General features: G+C 40.0%; 1 protein-coding gene across 1 annotated transcript; it reads right to left on the minus strand.

The window, feature by feature from the left end:
* Positions 1-574: 574 nt before the first annotated feature.
* On the minus strand, positions 575-3,122 carry LOC147603100 (laccase-12-like). The gene is made up of 5 exons (XM_086797104.1): positions 2,742-3,122; positions 2,399-2,643; positions 2,165-2,293; positions 1,111-2,082; positions 575-1,026 (listed from the first exon to the last, which is right to left on the minus strand). The coding sequence occupies exons 1-5, from the start codon at positions 2,852-2,854 to the stop codon at positions 896-898; spliced, it is 1,590 nt and encodes a 529-aa protein (XP_086653230.1). The 5' UTR covers positions 2,855-3,122; the 3' UTR covers positions 575-895.
* Between the last annotated feature and the right edge of the window lie 8,967 nt (positions 3,123-12,089).

Raw genomic sequence — 12,089 nt, forward strand, 5'->3', positions numbered from 1 at the left:
ATTGTTGCTCTTAGTATCCCCTTCATTTGATATTTTTTTTCATGTGTCTTGTCTCCTTATCTCCATCCTAAGATGAAAGCTTTATTGCTCCTTGCGGTATTTCTTTAGTCCTAAACTCTACATCTTTCACCCTACTTTCATAATGAGGGTATGCATCTTTGATTATCCTAGTTGTGTTCCTTCCAAGTGTTTCTTTAGTCCTAAACTCTACATCTTTCACCCTACTTTCATAATGAGGGTATGCATCTTTGATTATCCTAGTTGTGTTCCTTCCAAGTGTTTCTTTAGTCCTAAACTCTACATCTTTCACCCTACTTTCATAATGAGGGTATGCATCTTTGATTATCCTAGTTGTGTTCCTTCCAAGTGTTTCTTTAGTCCTAAACTCTACATCTTTCACCCTACTTTCATAATGAGGGTATGCATCTTTGATTATCCTAGTTGTGTTACTTCGAGAAAACAAATAATCTCGAATCAAGAAACTCCACCCCTTGATACCAAAACAAAATATCAAATGTACTCTCCAACATGGTATCACTCGCTTAGGTTCAGGCTGCTCCATCTTCTGCAAATCTGCCCCGTAAAATTACATTTATTGAAAACTTGGAGGGGTTGCTGGACATGAAATATCCTCGGTCGATGGTGGACATCCACATAACGTACCAAACACAAGGGAATCCTAAGAAGAATTCCATGAAGTGCTAGAAGGGGAAAACAAAAAGAAGGAAGAATGAAAAAATTGGCTGGGTGTGGGATTCATCAGAATCTTGAGTAACAAAACACAAGAGAAACCTAAGAAGAATCCCATGGAGTGCTAGAGCGAAGGAAGATTGAAAAAAATGGTTGGATGTGGGATTCGTCAGCTTAGCAAGATGGCAAGTCGAAGGGCGGGAGCTTAGCAAGATGGCAAGTCGAAGGGCGGGGCCTGAACGGACTGCTCTGGTCCAATGCCGTTTGTTACAAGGAAAGCAGTTTCCAAACCCCAACTCGTGTGGATCTCCAAGTGACAGTGCATGAGCCACACTCCTGCATGCATAGGGTTGTGACACTAATGTGAGCAATGCAAGAACATGAAAACTTGTTGAAGCCATAATATTGATGTAGTTGTACCTGGATTGTCCGCCCGGAAGCGGAGGGCGACCCACCCTCCCTTGGGGACGCCTACAGTGTTGCGCTCAGGAGGGTCGGCCATGTTGAATGTAGAGGGATCGCTCGTGCTATTGTAGTTTCCGACTCCTTGGCCTACCACAAAGAAGTTGTAGCCGTGGAGGTGGATCGGGTGACTCTCGGTGCCGAGGATGCTGGTGCCTTGTAGAACGAGCTGTACACTGGAGTTGAAGGGCAGCCAGGAGAGCCGTGTGCCCATCTGCGGAGCGAGGTTCTTGGGTTGTGCACCAGTATAGTTGAAAGGCCTTACGGGGTTGTCCGGAAAGCTAGTGGGAAAGACATTCATGGCACTGGTCCGATTCTTCTTGACGCTCATCGACTTGAAGAAGAAGGACTGCAGGAGGGCGGTGTTGGGAAGTGTGAAAGAAACATTGCTGACTGCGGCTGCGAACATGCCTCCAGAGGGCCCCTGGCATACTTTGGCGCGAGGGCACGGTTTTCTAGCCAGGCCCACGGTGAAGAGCAAGTGGCGGTCTACATTGAGGGGAACGGTGGCTGGGAAGGCGTTGGAGTTGAGGCTTCTCAGACTAGCGCTGAAGTTGTTGGCCAAGGTGGTGTCGTTGTAAGAAGGAAGGGCAGGCAAGACCGGCGTGGAGGAGTTGGGGGATCCCAAATACTCAACGACTGCGGTGGCCGTGGTATTGTCGAAGGGCACGGTGGGACCTGCGGAGTTGTAGGCCCTCACTGCGAGCAAGTACCTTCCGGTTGGCTGATCGGCAGTGAGGAGGACGTTAGTGGTCTGCCCTGGCGCGATGAGTATTGAGCTGGCCTTGAAGGGCTTGGTATAGGTGGCGTCGATCTCCACCACGGTCAGTGTATGGTTGGCGAGGCTGAGGAAGAGCTCGTCATTGAGGCCGGCATTGATGATCCGGAGCAGGTAAGTCTGGTTCTGCGCCACCGGGAGCTTAAACATATCTGCAATTTAATACGCTGATTTTTACAACAACCAAATTGTGTACAGACAATAAGCTGTCCGTGCCTGAACAGTAATGATTACCCTTAGCGGAGCAATTGTAGAGGGCTCCCGGCTGCCCGTTGATCGTGTAGGCATCGGAGACGTTGGGGCCGGCTCCAGACTGCAGCGCTTGCTTTATCACAAATTCCGTATCCGAATTCCACCACTCACCTGAATTTGTAAGTTGCAAAATTCTCAACGTGTTACTGCATGATCGACGACCAGTGCCACCCCTACAGGATGGCCAACTTATCTATTCGATGGGGGGCAACGTACCGAGGACGATAGGGATCTCTTGGGCCGGCTGGGGGAATGGATAGCTGCGCTGTGCCTTTGGTAGGATGATGAAGGCCCCGTGCACAGTAGAGCGCATCCAGGAGATGTGGGCGTGCCAGAAGAGGGTGCCGCGCTGGCCGGTGACGGTGAAATTGTAGAGGTAGCTCCGCCCCGGCTGGATGGGGCACTGCGTGATGTAGGCCGGCCCGTCGAACCACCCGGACCGCAGCTGACGAACGCCATGCCTTGATACATATCGATCGATCCACAGCAAAGTAAAAGCCGAAGTAAGTAAATACCTATGTGGCCGTAATGGCGTTCGTGTTAGTTCAGATCAAGTTACCAGTGGATGGTGATATTCTTGTCAGGCATCTCGTTGATCACTTTGACCAGCACACGCTCCCCCTCTCGCACGAGCAGCGTCGGCCCAGGAAACTCGTCGTTCACCGTCACCATGCGTTTGGTGTGGCAAAGCCGGGTGAAGTTGCTGTACTTCACCTGTGCGCGTGGTGGATTAATGTCAAAATTTGCAGCCCCTGCGCAACCAACGACACACACACACACAGAGTCGGTCACTTACGTGGAATTTAAAGCGGCGGATGCCCAAGTGTAGCTGTGCCCTATGAACAGGGAGAATTGCTAGCGCCGCAACGATCAGCAAGAGAGAAGAATAAAGGCCGTGCGCCATGCTTGCTAGTTGACTTTCTCAGGAATTGGCGTCCACGACTTTGGTAACGACGTGCGCCCACGTTATATACGCAGGACGATCGTCACCAACCGTTGCTAGGACTCACCAACCGCTGCTAGAACTGCAGTGCTCTTTTCTTATCGCAGTTGCTTCAAGCTATCATCCATATCTTCCGGCCCCGAGTGCCTTGAGTCTCACCATACCTAGTAGCTGTAACTTGTCCGTTTCTAATGTTTGGCAAAGCAAAATGGGGCCTTATCTTTAGTGGGTGGCGTTTCTTGACAACCCACATCCACCCGTTGTACGTTACAAGCAACAATCACACTTGATATATATATATCACGTGCTTTGACAACTTTTTTCAACCCCTTTTGTTCATTTTGCCTTTCTTTTTTGATCGAACTAAAATAAGTTTCTTCCACTTTTAGAACTAGTGCAATTGCAAAATTCTGATTGTAAAACTCATCGACCATATAAGAGTACATATATATTCTTAATTAGCTTACTGTTGTTTTTTTAAATCTATTTTTTCAATGCTCAAGAGATATTCATTTTTTAAATACTTTGATTTTATATTTCACCCACTTTAAGATCGAAATATTCCTAACTAAGTTGTGGTTGTTTTTCTAAATCCACTTTTTATCTGCTCACGGACGCTAGATTTATTTGACTACTTTGTTTTGGGATTGTTTTCATTGCTTTTGGTATTTTCATAAACCTTAGTAACTAATGTGTGTACACACACACATATATTGACAAGTTTGTTATGTACCAAAAACTATGCATCGCATGAGAATGCTTGTTGAGGTGTACAAAACTTAGTGACATTCTATATTATATTACGATTGGATAGTATATTAGACAATATTCAATAAGTTGTTTTTTCATGGATCAAACCACTCTTACAAGTCTACAATACTAAGTCAGTAGATGTTTGTAATTTCCACATAAAACATTAATAAATCTATATCCGTACATTTACAATGGTATAACTTTAATAAAGTGAACCAAAGTAATATAAACGCTTTGTCTACATTTTCTTTTCTATAATCTACATATAATATACAATACAACATGGAAACATGGATTATGTACAATTATTTATATTCTCGTGAATATCCTAATCATTCAAAAATTAATTATGATCTTATGTATTATTTTTTTAAATAGTGTAATTCTTCATAATAGTCTAAAATAGAAGGTCAAGGCCATGCCTAAGAAAATAGGGTACAAGAAAAGAAAATGGGAGGCTAACAAATCTTGCTGAAAGCTTTAGCATGGCCCTGCTTAGTTTTCAGACAAGAAAGAGATTATTGAGTGCAATGGAATCCCTACCTAAAAAGGGAGTCCTCTAAAGAGAAGGGTGTGTTCAAAACAAGGTGAAATCTTATTTCTTTTATTGTTCCTTTTTGTGTTCTTATTTGATGTCCATATTTTACTTTATACTTCTCTCACTTGTACTTTTACACATCCCTTTCAATTTCAAGATTCTATTTCACCTTATCCAAATTTTACTTGTTCTTGTAACTTCATTTATCTAAATTCTACTTTAATTATTGAATTACATTCTTGTACCTTCATTATTGATGTGTTGGGTGAGATAAAAGTAGCATGTGCAAGGAAAAGAAACTACATGACTTTACAAAAGTTCTTGAAGACATTAATGTTTCATGACATTCTTTGAGAAATGGGTGATAATTAGATTAGTATTATGAATGAACATACCAAATGTATGTGAGCAACCATTTGTACTTAACAATGTGTATGTGATTCAATCCGTATTAGGCCCACATGAAATGAGACCACACTGTAGTCATATGTCCCCCTATTTCTAACTCAATGCACTGACACTCTATAGAGAAAACTAGCTGTGCTGATGCTCAGTGAGATATATCAATACCATGCTTAAAATACCCAATGTCAAAAAAGCTAGTGATATGGGGTAAATGTTTGGAGCAATGGCCCGCAGGGATTTAATATTCACGTGATCACAAGATTTTTTGTGATAATAACACATGTGAACAAGTTATTCACATGTTCTCATGTTACCGTTCACAAAATAACAGGTCACTTGCCATTTTGGAACCCCTTAAAAGCTTGGCTACACATGGGAATAAGCTATTCACATGTTCTCATGTTACCATCTTCACATAATAGCAGGTCAGTGCCCACCTAAGAATATTTTTTATGCCCGACAAAGATAATTTTTTTAGGCCCTTGTGAAAGCTTTGTGAATATAACATGTGATCACAAGATTTTTTGTGTTATTAACATATGTTATTAACATGTTCACATGTTTTCATTTACGTCAGTGAAATCCTTGGCAATGGGGAGTGGTACGTTACCCCAAAACATTTCTAAGAGTTTCATAAGGCATAGACTATGGTTCAAAGGTTTAAAGGGATCTTGAAGGATGAAGATGTACAACCTATAAGGAGGCCAACATTAGGCATCTAGAAGAAGTGGAAAGGGATGCCAAATGGGTGGTCAATTCAAAGAAGGTGGTGCTCGAATAAAAATGCACTCTATCTATTGGATCAAACATATGATTTTTTGAGCTAAACCTCTTGCCTTATCGTTAATCTTCATTTTTATCATTTGCATTGTCATTAGTGCTAATCTTTTCCTTGCTTTCTAGCATTCTACACTGTTGATTATGATCCATTTCTATACACCCTAATCAACTCTAGGTGCAAATCTCAAGTTGGTATTAGAGCCACCCCCTGGATAGCTATACACTTAGGATAGGTTACATTATTAAAATGGTTAGATGTTTTTTGAAATTTAAATTAAACTTCTTTCAAACATATTTTCCCATCTTGTATCAAGCTCCAAAATCAATACGAATAAAAGGTTTTTGCTCCACTGTCTTCAAGAAGCCATACCTTGGAGAGCTAGGTCTACAACTCATCACAAGGGGAGCATTGCTTGTTGATCAAATCAAGTGCATCAAAAGTGCCCACAATACTAGTTGGCAATAATTCCCAGCTAGGAGGGGGTAATTTATCAATTCATTTTCCCATCATACTCTCAAGAAAATGGTTCATGGGCTCAATGCATATATTGTAGAGGGTGTGTACATTAATTAGTTGAACATAAACAACAAACATTAAAGCTATATTTGACAAACCATTCTCTACTCTACAAATTATGTTTATGAATTGGATAATTAGTGATGTTTACAATCAACTTTTAGAGCCATTGAAGGTTCTAATTTATCATTGGGGTATTTTTAAACACTTGTGCATAATTAAAATAAACTTATAGTTCTCAAAATACCTCTCCTAAATCAAGGTATTTTTTGGTTTTATAGTTAAACTTTTTAAATTTGGGTATCTCCACTTTTGTAACTCGCTAGGCGTTGGCTTTGGGTAACCCTATTGCAAAGACCTTCCCACATCACCATAAGTAAACCATGTCAAATCCACTCATAGTAAATAAATTTAATGGTGAAGGTTTCCACATATGGCAAGTAAAACTTAAGTTTGTTCTCATGAAAGGTGGGCTTTGGGGGATAGTAATTGGAAGGGAAAGTGCCCCTATTTAGAAGGGGAATATAAAACAAATGAGAGAGCCATTATTACATTAGGGCTAGGTGATAGTTTCATCCACCATCACATTGTGTTAGAAGAAAACTCTAAAAAAAGGAGAAACTCTAAAGGAGAATGGGTCGAACTCAAGAAACCATTTGGAGCCAAACAAAGTCAGTCTAAAAAATCCATTTTTTGGGGTTGGACATGAAAGAGAACGAGTCACTCCAAGCACATCTAAATAAAATTAAATGTGTTATACAACAACTTGCATGTGTTGGGTCTCTAGTGGAAGAAAAGTATGCCACATCAATCCTTCTCAAGAGCATGACCTTGGAAGAATTCAATGCATTGGTGACTACCTTGAAGAACCTACCCGACCCAACCTTTACCAGCATTAAAGCATTAAACATCAACCATTAGCAACAAAGATCCAAATAAGTGGGCTTGCCAAGAAGAAGGCTAATCATTAGAAAGAGTCTTATAGTTGATGTAAGAAGGCACACATCTCATCTTGTATCTATATCACTCATTGTATTCCTACCCTTATGTAAACTATAGGCTCTCAGCCAACATTGTAGCGTATGAGGCACCTGTGATAGACCACTCTAGAAAATGAATAATTGTGTAGGTCCAATGTACATATGGTGGTATCTCGGGGGGTTCACTATAAGTAAACTCTCTGTATCACGTGCGTCTCTAAAAAAAGGAACAACTCTAAAGGAGCATGGGATGAAGTCTAAAGGAGCATGGGATGAAGTCTAAAAAATCCATTTTTTGGGTTGGACATCAAAGAGAATGGTGAAGACCGAGATTTTCCATGGCTTGAAAATTCCACAATGGGAATTTTGGAGGGGAATTTGAAAATTCCACAATGGGAATTTTGGAGGGGAATTTGAAAATTCCACATGCTCGCAAAGTTTGCTCACCATCGGATGATGTTTAGGTACGATGGCATGGTGAAGAGCAAGATTTTCCATGGCCTCTCGAGCACTGACAAACTTAGAAATCCCACATTAGGCGCTAATTGATATATAAAACATCATCCTATGGTGACCAAATTTTACGAGCATGTGGGGGGATTCCCCCCCCCACATCCTCGAAAAGTTTTATCACCGTCAGACGATGTTTGGGTATGATGGCATCGTGAACAATTGGGATTTTCTATGGCCTCTATAGCATTAAAGAAATTTGTCCATACCAGGTAGTAATTAATATACCAAAACATCATCTGATGTGGTGACCAAACCTTGGGAGCGTTTGGGGGTTCCCCCCACATGCTTGCAAAGTTTGGTCACCAGGACAATGTTTGGGTACGATGGCATGGTGAAGAAAAGATTTTTCCATGACTTTTCAAGCACTAAGAGACTTTAAAATTCCACACTAGGTACTAAGTGATATATTAAAAACCATCCTATGGTGATCAAACTTTGCTTGCACATGTTAACCGCTCCAGTAATATTATTTTTCAAGTGTGGCTATGCTTCTTATAACTTATATTTTTGTAACCGTGCAAAGCGTTGAATGATAAAAGAGATATGGAATGACTGGTCTTACGACTTGTGTAATGCCAGTCATAGGAAGGAGATATACACAGAGCTAGGAATCTAGTTTTGGGCCCCCGATTGTAAATGGGTGGTCAACCATTGTAAAATAAAAGCTATTGTATATAAGAAATTTTATGGAATATGAAAAGGGACAATTCCATTAGTCTCATTTGGGTTTTTCCTCCCTCTTTTTCTCACTCTCTTGAGCTTGTGGATCAGGGATTTCACTGACGTAAACGAGAACATGTGAACATGTTAATAACATATGTTAATAACACAAAAAATATTGTGATCACATGTTATATTCACAAAGCTTTCACAAGGGCCTAAAAAAATTATCTTTGTCGGGCATAAAAAATCTTCTTAGGTGGCCATTGACCTACTATTATGTGAAGATGGTAGCATGAGAACATGTGAATAGCTTATTCCCATGTGTAGCCAAGCTTTTAAGGGGTTCCCAAATGGCAAGTGACCTGTTATTTTGTGAACGGTAACATGAGAACATGTGAATAACTTGTTCACATGTGTTATTATCACAAAAAATCTTGTGATCACATGAATATTAAATCCCTGTTGTGGATACATGCTTGTATTGTTGATGCTTGCATGCTCCCTCCTTCTTGCTCTTCACCTAGCTCTGAAACCTCCACTTGGGTGACACAAGTGGTGGTGGAGTGTGCCCCTAGTAGCCTCACAAACAGGAGTTAACTCTCATTAGGTTTGGCTAAGTGCACATCTCTAACTGGATCCTTATATGGTTGTTTCTCTTCTTCTCTCCCTCTCTTGTGTGCAAGGTTTTATGTTTAGATTAACATCTTTGGTGTTGCTGTGTGAGATAGCACTTAGCTTAGGGTCCTCCGCTTATTTCATTTGCTAGAGTTCTCATTTGGCCTTGTTGGAGTGCAAATCCACCAGTTGTATGTTTGTGTTTGAGTTTGTTGTTTGTTTTTTTTATGGTGTTCCATGGAGCTATAGAGGTCAACCGAAGTATTGGAGCATTGAGGTGTTCACCAAGTGCGGGAGACACAAGTAAGTGTTCAATCTTTGCTCTTGAAATTCATAAATATTTTGATTTGTTGTTTATCTTTTATTACGTTTGCACCATAATTTAATTATCAAATTAATCTTCATTTGTTAGGTTTCTTTAAGCATTATACGCATAATTAGGTATCTAGAGATTAGCTAGCTCCCTATCAAAGCAAAAATCCACAAAAACATTAGGAAGATACTTGAATTTGCAAAAATAAGAGGAGGAAACTAGGCAAAAATCCCATTGTAGAGGAATCTCTGAGAAACGAACGCCTGTTCCATTCAGAGAGGACACAATTGTGGTGGCAAGTTTGCCATGCTTGTTCCATTCCTCCTGGGAAAATCTTAGGAAATCTTCAGCCATTAATTTGGAAGTTAGCGTTAAAAAGAGAATATTTACATTAAGTAGGTATAAATTGAATCTAACCAAAGGGTATAGTTGCACTGTCAGAGAATATTGTGACCTACAACCTTACATTCTCTGAAAAATCTCTACAAACTGGAAACGCCATGGCCGTTCCAATTGTGTCACGACGATTGTTTCTTTTTAGAAGCGTACACTCGTTCCAACATGTTCCCTTCAATTGCCACGCCCATGTCAGTTTCGCCATGCCCATGTTATTCTCTTTTTCCCCAGCTCCAGCAAGCATACATCCGTGACATTTGTGCCATGCTCATACCATTTGTCTATTCTAAAGCATATGCTCGTGGCAAACTTTCCATGCCATACAATCTGCTTGCCACACATATACTTTCTCCGTCCAAAAGTGCATGCATGTTCCTTCTTGAAGCCACGTCTATGTGTTTCAGGAAGCATACACCCATGCCATCATAGGCAAAAAACATCTAACCATTTTAATAATCTAACCTATCTTAAGTGTATATCTATCCAGGGGGTGGCTTTGATACTTACCAACTTGAGATTTGAACCTAGAGTTGATTAGGGTGTATAGAAATGGATCATAATCAAGATTATAGAATGCTAGAAAGCAAGGAAAAGATTAACACTAATGATAATGGTAATGATAAAAATAAAGCTTAATGATAAGGCAAGAGGTTTAGCTCAAAAAATCATATGTTTGATCTAATAAAAAGAGTGCATTTTTATAGGATTGAGTACACCAATAGATAGAGTGCTCTAGACATTTACCCCACATCACTAGCTTTTTCAACATTGGGTAATTTGACCATGGCATTGATATATCTCTACCACCGAGCATCAGGACAGCTAGTTTTCTCCATAGAGTGTCAGTGCATTGAGTTAGAAATACAGGGACATATGACTACAGTGTGGTCTCATTTCATATGGTCCTAATACAAATTGAATCACATACACACTATTAAGTACAAATGGTCGTTCACATACCTTTGGTATGTTCATTCATAATACTAATCTAATTATCACCCATTTCTCAATGAATGTCATGAAACATTAATGTCTTCAAGAACTTTTGTAAAGTCATGTAGTTTCTTTTCCTTCCACATGCTACTTTTATCTCACCCAACACATCAATAATGAAGTCAACAAGAATGTCATTCAATAATTAAAGTAGAATTTAGATAAATGAAGATATAAGAACAAGTAAATTTTGGATAAGGTGAAAAAGAATCTTGAAATTGAAAGGGATGTGTAAAAGTACAAGTGAGAGAAGTATCAAGTAAAATATGGACATCAAATAAGAACACAAAAAGGAACAATAAAAGAAATAAGATTTCACTTTGTTTTGAACACACCCTTCTCTTTAGAGGAGTCCCTTTAAGAAATACGGGGGTATGCTTTAAGATGGTACGGGCATATGCTTTAGAAGGGGGAACGGGCAGACGCTTCTTAGGATGTAGATGGCACGGGTGTATGCTTCCTACTGAAAGACATAGACCTGGCTTTAAGAAGGAACATGCATGCATTTTTGGATGGAGAAAGTATATGTGTGGTAAGCAGATTGTATAGTGTGGAAAGTTTGCCACGAGCATACGCTTTAGAATAGACAAATGGTACGAGCATGGCATAAATGTCACGGATGTATGCTTGGTGGAGCTGGGAAAAAAGAGAATGACATGGGCATGGCAAAACTGACATGGGCATGGCAATTGAAGGAAACATGTTGCAACGAGTGTACGCTTCTGAGAAGAAATAGTGGTGACACAAATGGAACAGCCATGGCATTTCCAGTTTGTAGAGATTTTTCAGAGAATGTAAGGCTGTAGGTCTTTGACTGCCACCTACAATATTCTGTGAGAGTGCAACTATACCCTTTGGTTAAATTCAATTTATACCTACTTAATGTAAATATTCTCTTTTTAATGCTAACTTCCAAATTAATGGCTGAAGAGTTCCTAAGATTTTCCCAGGAGGAATGGAATGGGCATGGTAAGCTTGCCACCACGACCGTGTCCTCTGAATGGAACAGGCATTCGCTTCTCAGAGATTCATGTACAATGGGATTTTAGCCTAGTTTCCTCCTCTTATTTTTGTAAATTCAAGTATCTTCCTAATGTTTTTTTGGATTTTTGCTTTGATAAAGAGCTAGCTAATCTCTAGCTACCTATTTATGCATATAATGCTTAAAGAAACCTAACAAATGAAGATTAATTCGATAATTAAATTATGGTGCAAACTTAATAAAAGATAAACAACAAATCAAAATATTTATGAATGTCAAGAGCAAAGATTAAACACTTGTGTCTCCCGCACTTGGTGAAGACCTCAATGCTCCAATACTTCGGTTGACCTCTATAGCTCCATGGAACACCATCAAAAAAACAAACAACAAACTCAAACACAAACCTACAACTGGTGGATTTGCACTCCAACAGGGCCAAATGAGAACTCTAGCAAATGAAATAAGCGGAGGACCCTAAGCTAAGTGCTGTCTCACAACAACACCAAAGATGATCTA

The sequence above is a fragment of the Cibotium barometz genome, chromosome 65 (assembly GCF_041138505.1).
Source record: "Cibotium barometz isolate CiBa-2024 chromosome 65, ASM4113850v1, whole genome shotgun sequence".
NCBI classification, from domain to species: Eukaryota; Viridiplantae; Streptophyta; class Polypodiopsida; order Cyatheales; family Cibotiaceae; genus Cibotium; species Cibotium barometz.

Coding starts and splice junctions, on each gene's coding strand:
- LOC147603100 (XM_086797104.1), bottom strand. CDS start 2,854: ATGGTGACGGTGAACGACGAGTTTCCTGGGCCGACGCTGCTCGTGCGA. Junction 2,644..2,741: donor AAGAATATCACCATCCACTG/GTAACTTGATCT, acceptor ATATGTATCAAG/GCATGGCGTTCGTCAGCTGC. Junction 2,083..2,164: donor CTACAATTGCTCCGCTAAGG/GTAATCATTACT, acceptor ATTAAATTGCAG/ATATGTTTAAGCTCCCGGTG.